The sequence below is a fragment of the Ruditapes philippinarum genome, unplaced genomic scaffold, assembly GCF_026571515.1.
Source record: "Ruditapes philippinarum isolate M1 unplaced genomic scaffold, ASM2657151v2 ctg2323_1_1_1_1, whole genome shotgun sequence".
NCBI lineage: Eukaryota > Metazoa > Mollusca > Bivalvia > Venerida > Veneridae > Ruditapes > Ruditapes philippinarum.
The window spans coordinates 143,814-153,877 of NW_026865127.1; the positions used below are offsets into that span (position 1 = coordinate 143,814).

At 33.1% G+C, this 10,064-nt stretch overlaps 1 protein-coding gene across 1 annotated transcript; it reads left to right on the top strand.

Moving 5' to 3' along the window:
* The first annotated feature begins 911 nt into the window (after positions 1-911).
* Positions 912-9,923, top strand: LOC132727938 (uncharacterized). Its single transcript, XM_060713536.1, has 7 exons — positions 912-1,325; positions 2,747-2,893; positions 5,145-5,246; positions 6,002-6,135; positions 6,388-6,520; positions 7,931-8,043; positions 9,726-9,923. The coding sequence occupies exons 2-7, from the start codon at positions 2,758-2,760 to the stop codon at positions 9,906-9,908; spliced, it is 801 nt and encodes a 266-aa protein (XP_060569519.1). The 5' UTR covers positions 912-1,325; positions 2,747-2,757; the 3' UTR covers positions 9,909-9,923.
* Positions 9,924-10,064: the final 141 nt, after the last annotated feature.

A 10,064-nucleotide genomic window follows, 5' to 3' on the forward strand; every position in this document is an offset into this window, starting at 1 on the left:
TTTAATCGTTTGAAATATTTATCCTGTAATATTGATGATGTGTACAGTATAATAATTTCATGTGAACTATTATAATGTATATATGTTTCAGGTGACTTATTGGTCCATTGGCCGGGTGTTATGTTAAATTATTTAATTTCGTTATTTGTAAACTGTCATACACATGTCACTATAATAAAATATTTACTTACTTACTTACTTACTGTACACTCATTCAATATCCTCTATGTATTTACTGGGATTTTGTTGGTACACCGTAAAACCAAACAAAACAAACAAACAAACAAACAAAATATAAATACTAAAAAACGATCTTTGAGAATAATTCAATTACTACGATGGCACAAAGGTGACATATAACTTTTTTTATAATTGCACTTTTCTTTTTTATCTTGTTCACATGAGATTCAAGTAGATCTACGTCCGTCCTTTCTCCTACGCAGTGGTCCCCCTTTTTCTTTTATTTTAAAATATAGATTAGTAGATCTAGATTTTTTATTGTTTTTTATTTTATTTTCTTGCTTGTTTATAAAATTGGATGATATAATTCGCTACTAGATTACTTAAATTGAATAAAAAAAAATATCAATTTAAGAATGCCCACTTAATTAATATGTAGATCTACGAATTCGACTTAATATCAACAGGTAAACAATTTGTACTTTCGGTTTATACAATCATGATAATAAGTATATAGATAATGTAAAGGTTACTTAATTCGCTTAATTTAGGTGGTCTGTTTTAAGTCATTATTAATATTATAAAATCTTAGCAGAGGTTCTTATCCGAAGACTGACGGAAAAGGCCGAAAACTTGCGATTATGCCAAATAACGCAATCGGCACATCTCGCCGATTATCTATTAAATAGTGGGCCGAGATGTTGCGATTGTTGTTTTTTTTTGCCGATTTTTACATTTATCATTCATTATCATACATAAATCGGTGTGAAAAGATGAATTAGACCTATTTCAGTTCATTCCGTTGGGTAAAAAGGCAAGATTTTAGCATTTTATGATTCAAGCGCCTTGCCCGGTATGTACCGGAATACGGTATTTAGTGTGGTGCTCCAATCCTTTTTTTAGTCGCACTCTTTGACGTCAACGTTTAGCAGGGCGCGTGCATTTAAGATTTGAGTGCATGCTTACAGTAAACACAAATAATTGTTATGATTTAATATCTACATAACACTGTGTATATCTTATGGATGTCGCACTATTTAATACTGTTTAGTTATTGTTAGGTTGAATTTTGGTGGTCATTTTTTGAAAAACCTGTCAACACTGAAGTAAATTTCTTCTTACCTAGGAAAGAAAGAATTTTGATGGTATGTATTGTTTTTTCCAGTAAGGTATTAATGAGATCTAGTTCAGATTTCTTTTTTAAGTAAGGTGTTGGTGGTCAACAAAATTTTATAAATGTAGGGTACAGCACTGATGTTTCGATGCTGCTAAAGGGTTTGCCAGTTAAGGTCAGATATATCCAGTAGCCTAGTCATAAAAAAAACATATCTACAATAGCAGCTGATCTTATGATTTGCTCAATCCTATTAATTAAGTATTTCTGCCAAGGATGCCAAACTATAGAATAGTAATTAAACTGAGGTATAACATATGCAATTTTCCTTTACTAGTTGGGGACCACCAAAACCAGAAAATGTCTGGTATATATTTTTGTTTTGTTCAATGGTTGTCTATCAATCGGTCACTTTATATCAACAATAAAGCATGTTTCTTCTATTATTAAGTCACTATATTTTAATGTCTATTTCAAGAACATTGATGTTGAAAATTAAGACATCAAGATTGCAATACTTGACTTCTTATACTAGCTATAATTCATTTGCTGAGTAAACAATAGAATATCCAAAACTTCAGCATTTGCTGCTGAAATGTTGTATATCATGTTAAAAATAAAAAATCAAACACCCAACTTTTATTGCATTGAATCAATGTCATGTACATATCTGTCCGAATACATGGTACTGTAAAAAGGACCATTTAGGTAATTTTGATACCCACATTGATGGGCCTCAGATGTAAGTGTCAACATAATCAGAAAAAAAACAAACTAGTTTGTTAGTTAGGAGAAGAACCTAGCTGTACTGTGTCAAATTTTCAGATCTCTAGCTTTAAAATTATTAAATTTGTATGGAAAAATGTTCAAAAAGTGTCCGAATGATGGTCCCTGACCAGTATCTTTTTATTTGAGGTTTTAACATTTCTTCTAATGAATGTAGGGGAGTTATTTTCTTTTGATGTATTTTATATGATAATGCTGTTTATGTTTGATCCAAGATGTTGACTTATAGTGACTCTTAAATATTTTGTTTCTTGGGTTGATTTAAGTCGGATATTATGGAGGGTTTAAGGTAAATTTACAGGGTTTCTTTTTCTTTGTTATCAGGGTTAAACTCCATGAACTAGTCTTTTTTCCAAAATTACAGTAGTGCATGTAGGTCATCTTGATTATTGAGGGGAGCGGTGGCCTAGTGGTTAAGGTGTCTGCCTCTCAACCCTGAGATCATAGGTTTGAGCCCTACTCGGGTCACAACCAGGTTTTTTTGTATGACACCAGTGTTGGTTGGTTCCAGGAAGCGGACTCAAAAGTGATTAATATAAGTTGCAAGAACTTGTTTCCCAATCGAGCTTTAATAAATATGTTTAAACCATCTTGATCATTTAATACATATTGTAGAGTAATTAAATGGAACATTTCTAGTATATGATAAATAAATAATAATTTCAGATATAGCAGTAATGCATTGTAAGATCATGTTGACAGTGTGCTTGTTGGTTAGTGTCCAAGGACATAAAGATCAGCAACTACAAAAAGCTGGTACTCACTGTGGAAATTTTACAGGTGCTAACCATGACAACAGCAGGAATGAATCAGGTATATGGCTACTTGAACAACTGTGCTTTGTGTACTATAAATAACTTTATTTCAATTATTGTACCAGTATCCTTTATGTTTTGTTACTTTTATGACTCATTTTTGTTACCAAGTAATGGAATATAATGTACTTTTATGTTGTATATAAATGGATAATGATAATTATTAAAGGGACTGCACTGAGTTTTTTTTGATGTGATGAGACTAGATAAAAAGTGGATATATCTTTTTGAGATTTTGATACAGTTTAAAGGTTATACTAAAAACTATTTTGCAAAATTTTCAATCATTTGCTATCTATATTTTTTTCAAAATAATCATTTTTAGCTTGACTATTTGAAGAATAGGGAGAGTTATTGTACTCATCCAGGCGTCGTTATCACACTTTGTTTTTGCATGTAAGTTGGTATCTCAAAGACTACTGAAAGGAATGGTTGAAACTTCAAACATTTCAGTGAGAGCGTAATAGAAGATCATTATCCAAAGCCCATAATTCTTACATGGATTTTAAATGAATTATGACCCTTTTTGAACTTCTAAAATTTCTAAAATTCTACATTGTGAAGGCTCTTGTTTTACTCTCAGGCACCGAGAATAATCTAGCCTGCTGTTCTGCCTACAACGCTTGTTATAGTGCAAACTGCAAAATGACCTAAATATGAAAAGTATTTCAATGCTTTTAACTCATTCTAGCAAAGAAGCACATTAAATATCAATTTCAAATTAAATTCTGAATATATTTATAATCTTTTTTATGTATAATTTTTTTTTTTAAATCTGAAATAAAAATGAAAAGTTTTGGCAAGTAAATTGTCTTTAATTTGGTTTGAGAATTAAGTTTTAAAGTATTAAGTACATGTAGTACAAAAATATTTAGTACGGAAGTGGCAGGAATGCAACTATTTTCCTCTTATAAGCATGTTTTATTAGCCAATAAGCTTATCACTGCAATAAAGTAGATACACAGATATATAAGTAAAAGGTCAGTTTTTAAATTATTCTTAAAGCCACTGACCTTCAGATGGTAAAATGAAAAAAATGAAAAAAATTTCAAGTCAATGGTAAATACTGATCTAGTTAGGTTTATTGTATAAATCCATCATTACTCACACCTTAATTCAAGAAAGAATGTTGACAAAAGAGTAAATATATCGGGTTTTCTTTTCCATAATCTACTATGTTACTGATGCAGTAGCCAATATAAATAGGAGAAGATAATTCATTTAACGCGGTCATGTGTCACAACAGTGATCCGGAAAAATCCCGGTATCCGGTATGCCCGGGATCGTTTATCAATTTTCTTCATAGTAGGCCCCTATCACATTTCATGCTAAAGGTTAAATCGGTAAATTGGTCATCATATATATGAAATAATTAATCAATTATAATTTTTAGTGCCATGAATTACTACAAATATAAAAAAAAGCAGTTATTTGTATCCCTATATGTTTGATAAAATCCCTGATTCCGTGTGTTCCAGAGCACAGGTCGCGATATTGTCCTGTACATTCACGTGATACTAGAAAAAACCCGGATAAAAGAATTCTATGGTATAACAAAAGAAGGTATTTCCCGTTGGTGGAAATGCGAACTGTTTGTTTTCGTAGCAATAATGTTAAAATATGAACATTTTGAAGTGTTATTTCGATTTCTTTCAACTATATAATGTTTTTGAGGGGGGTTTTGAAATACTAGCAAGACGGCAGTTTTTCTGCTATCTTCTGGAGGTCAGCTGCTTTAATATTTAATAAAACAAGAGCAGGTTGAACCGGGTGATGCTCCCCAAGTAGGTTTTAGACACAGAAAAGTATAAAAAGTTTCATGTTGATATCTCCTACTGTTTTAGAGTTATGTCCCAGACACAGTTTGAAGTGTAAAAATAAACAAAGGATAATAATTCCAAAATTAGGCAAGGCAGAGTTACTGTTCCTGTGCACTGCACATATACTCAATGAGATCTATCTTCCTACAAAGTTTCATGTTGATACCTCTTGTTGTTTCAAAGTTATGTCCCGGACAAGAATAGCAGACGAACAGACGGACAAAGCGCAACTTTATGCTCACCCTTCAGGGAGCATAAAAACAACTGGAAATTGTAAAACTTTCTGTTGATTTTAGGAAAATATTATCCATAGAGAGTTTAACCCTCATAATGTACTACCAAAGAATTGTCTGTAAAAGGTTAGTCCCATTATTTATAATTATATTTTTTTTGTAAACAGTACTAAACTTTTTAATAGCTGTTTTTCAGAGCATTTCCACTGTACTGCATGCATATATCCCCAGAATTGTCTCGCAGACAACCAGTGTAGAGAGGGAACCACTGGTAGTACATGTGAAAAATGTGTGACAGGTAAACTATCATTGGTGATATGAGCCGCACCATGACAAAACCAACATGATGGGTTTGCTACCAGCATGGAACCAGCCCAGCCTGCGCATCCGCACAGTCTGATCAGGATCCATGCTATTCCTAACAAACCCTATAACTAGTAGAGAAACTGATAGTGAACAGCATGGATCCTGATCAGACTGGGTGGATGCGCAGGCTGGTCTGGATACATGCTGGTCGCAAACCCATTATGTTGGTTTTGTCATGGCGCGGCTCATATTGTTTCAGATAATGTTCATGTTTGTTTTAAACCTGATTAACACTGATATTACACAGTAATTCAATAATTGAAAGGTAATCATTTGTTAAGCATAACATGATTTTTGAGGACTCTAAAAATAAGCAGAAGGTAATAGTTATATAGATTTGTAATTCATATATTGTAAGCTGTAGAAACCTTCCTTTTCAATAATTACTAAGAATACACATAAAGCAGCATGCAACCAGATTTATGCCAATTTAAATAAAAATTTTGAAAATGTATTTTAAAGTAAAATATTATGAAGTGAACAAAAAAGTAATTTACACAAATGTTGTAAACGGCACTTACAAAGTTACAAAAAATAAGTCAAATAGCCCTTTCTGTGTTAGTCATGCAAAGAAAAATTTCTGATTAATTCTGCAAAGTAAGACACTGATTTTGCTTGAAATTGTTTGGCTTATCTGGAGGCATGTAGCTTTAAGTCAAATATTTAAGTGAATCATATGACAAACAGGTTACAATCGTGTTGGCAGTTTGTGTGTTGAGTGTTCTAATTTCCCTTGGTCAGCTTTAAGTTTTGGAGTATACCTTTTACTGCTTGTTGGAACAGTAATGTGTCGGGGATTCACAGATCCTGTTTGTACAAAGGTATGTTTGGTATGTTTATAAAACCTTTGTTTAAGGAATGCATATTTTTATGATGTAAATATGAAGTTCTCATTGATTTTATACATGAAACTGATATGGAGCTTAAGTTGTATTTTACATCAGTGCACAAGTACTTTCCATACAGTTTGACTGTAATGACATTTTTACTGTTTTTATATATATATATATATGTACTTTAACTGTGACATGTTTAAGATAAATTATTATTTTGTTTTTTTTTGGTTTTGCAAGGTGAAGTTATTGTGCCACTTCCTTCAAAATTTGCTCCTAACATTACACATCAAGATTGCTTGGCCAAAGAATTTACCATCACTGTTTAGTGTAGTCAACTTTGGATTATTCAACTCAAACATTCTTCAGCCAGGTTTAGTATAAATCATTTTTGTGTCGCCTCTACGGAGTAGTGGCGACATATAGGGATCACTAAGTTCTCCGTCGTCTGTCTGTCCGTCTGTCCGTCCGTCCGTCACAAAACTTGTCCGGACTACTCCTCATAAACTACTGGTGCAATTTCATCTAAACTTTACAGGAATGATCAGTACCAAGTCTAGTTGTGCATATTGTCAGCATTTTCCGGTTCAATGATTTTTGACAGAGTTATGGCCCTTTAATAATTTTTATTTTTAAAGTTTGTCCGGACTACTTCTCTTATACCACTTATGCAATTTCAATGAAACTTTACAGGATTGATCTGTAGCTCAAGTCCTTGCGCATATTGCACGGGTTTTCCGGTTGAATGATTTTTGGCCGAGTTATGGCCCTTTGATAAAAAGGTGTTTTTTCTGTGTGTTGCCAGATACACAAAAGCTTGTCCGGACTACTCCTCATAAACTACTGGTGCAATTTCATCCAAACTTTACAGGAATGATCAGTACTAAGTCTAGTTGTGCATATTGTCAGCATTTTTTGGTTCAATGATTTTTGTCAGAGTTATGGCCCTTTAATAATTTTTATTTTTAAAGTTTGTCCGGACTACTTCTCTTATACCACTAATGCAATTTCAATGAAATTTTACAGGATTGATCTGTATCTCAAGTCCTTGCGCATATTGTATGGGTTTTCCGGTTGAATGATTTTTGGCTGAGTTATGGCCCTTTGATAAAAAAGTGTGTTTTTTCTATGTGTTGCCAGGTCCGGATTACTCCTCATAAACTACTGGTGCAATTTTATCCAAACTTTACAGGAATGATCAGTACCAAGTCTAGTTGTGCACTGTCCGTCTGTCTGTCCGTCTGTCACAAAACTTGTCTCAACATGAAATTGGCCATCATGAGGCGACACATGTGATCACTGATCGCTCTTGTTGAAAATAAATGGTACCTTCAAAAGTTTTAAAGTCATTTTTTAATGTATAATGTAAGCCTGCAACTATAATATAACGGTAAGATATTGCAACATACTGAATGCAAAACATAAATTCCCCTCAGGCCATGCAAGGACCAATTATGTTATAATGATATTATTCTGTTAAAATATCCTAAATTTTGAAACTTTTACCTTGAAAGTCTAGGTAATTCAGGGGTCAGGGTCATATTTCAAATGGCAAAGTAAAGCTTCCAGAGGTATTATTAGCTTTCTGCATACAGGCAGACAGGACAAATTAATATGCTCTAGATAGACTAATTTATTTGTTGATGCAGGGAAATTAATTTTGAGGTTTGGTAGAGTTAAGCATATATGGGTACAAAATATTCATGAGTTGTACAAATAAATTGAAATCCTGTGTTAGAAGGTCATAATATATATTGATAATAAAAGATTATTTATTTTACAGAATGTTTGTTTGAAAGTTGGCCTACATTGAGTATATACTACATAGAGTGGTTGATATCTCTGGGTATTCCAGTTGTTGTTCTTATACTTGGCAAGTTTATGGATAAAGGCTTGGTAAGATTTCCACATAAACTTTTACTTCATTCATTACTATAGTATTATGACTTTTAATATCTAACTTGAATTAATTAGTTTCATGAATATATTGTAAATACCTCTTAAAGTAAATCATTTCTTTTTGATAAGAAATATGCAATAAGATGAAATATGCTCTTGCATATCAGAGAGGATTATCTACTGCTTACACCAGTGCTAGAAAAACCTGTCGTACACCCCTCCTCCCCCCCCCCCCCCCCCCCATGTAAGACATGTCTCATGTTTTAAATGACATCATTCCCACTCCCCTGTTATGAATGAATTGCGTCTTTTGGATCACAACATTTTGCCATTATGAATGAAGTTGTAAATTAATATGCAACTATAAGAAAAAAGTGCTGAATGAAAAGTTTTTGTAGTGTCTTTCTAGAAATCATTTATTTGTAACATGTAAGAAAAACATCGGCTGTCGTCACAGACAGGAATAATTCTAGCTCATGGGGCAACTGTTTAGCTTAACTTGACAAAGCCTTGTTACAGTCGTAATAGATACCCTCGAGCTAGATATTCCAGTCTGTAAGGGCAGCTGATGTAAGAACTATCTGCAATGATTATTTTCAACAAAATTGTATTAGGTGCCTTTGTTTAAAAATCTTTGTATACCAGAAACAATCTTCTGATTAAATGATAGATTGTTATGCAGTCGCCTCCCATGGTTAAAAAATTGGGTATTGTAGAGATTTATGTTCATTTTCAGCTTTTTTTTTTTTTTTTTTTTTAAACCAGTAACTTAAATTTTCTATACATTTGTATTAAAACTTATGACTACACATAAATTTGGCTGATTTTATTTTACATAATATTATATGCTTTTGTGATAATTAGCTACTTTTAAAAATTGTCTGTTTTCTGTCAGCAAATCAACCGCCTCCGTGGTCGAGGGGTTAGAGTCGATGACTTCTAATCCAGTTACCTCTCTGGCATGGGTTCGATTCCCGGGAGATGCTTTAGTAGTTTAGCGCGGAGGAAGGTAGTCTTGTACTGGTGTACTTCTCCAGGAATGATGGTTAGGAAACTACCCGCCTATATGACTGAAATACTGTTGGGAAAAGGCATAAAATGAAACAAACAAAAACAAACAAAAACTTTCAGCCAATCGGAGAAACTTCTGTTTTGTCAGCCAATCGGAGGAACTTGTGTCTTTAACTCTGCCTAATAGTTATCTTTAGCACATGTGTGACAAAGGCACATGAAACCCCTTATTTGAATAGTGAAACAAATTGCTTACAATAAGTTTCGGGAGTTTACATAGAGACATTTAGGCAGAATTAAAACTGTTCAGTAGAATTTGTCTTAAATATGTCTTGGCAAAACATGAACATTTATATTGACAAATACAAATTCTGTAACATTTAAATTATGTCATATGTAACTTGTAATTCAGTTGAATTCTTTATTGTGTTGCCACATACCTATACACTTGACAGGATATATTATTTTGAATAAGATTTGTTCAATACAAGGGAGACAACTATGAATAAACCTTTTACCATAAAATGCCTTAAATAGTGTAATCTTTACAATCTGAAACAGAATAAATGCTACAGTATTGATGTATAGTTAAATATGTTATATTTTAAGTGCACTACTTTTGGTTCACTGGTTTAGCGGAAAACTAAATCTAGCTATCTATATTTCAGAAGGAGTCTAATACCCGCAATGTTTCTAAAGGTTCCGAAGTGAGTGTAGGACGCTGGGAGAGAAGGACTACTGTACGTAGACTGGTTGCCATGATCATATTTACAATGTATATGCCTGTCACTCTCTCATGTATCAGGACATTTATGTGCTCAGATACCATACCAACGGTTAGTATAATCTGATACAATATCCACTTCTGAAATAGGTTTTGACGTTTGTCTTTTGTGAATTTTTCACAGCTGTGGGTTTGAATCCTACACCAGGGACTTTGGATTCTCTTTCATGTGAGGAAGCTATCCATCCATCTTGGTTACAGAACATCATAGGTTCTACTCAGT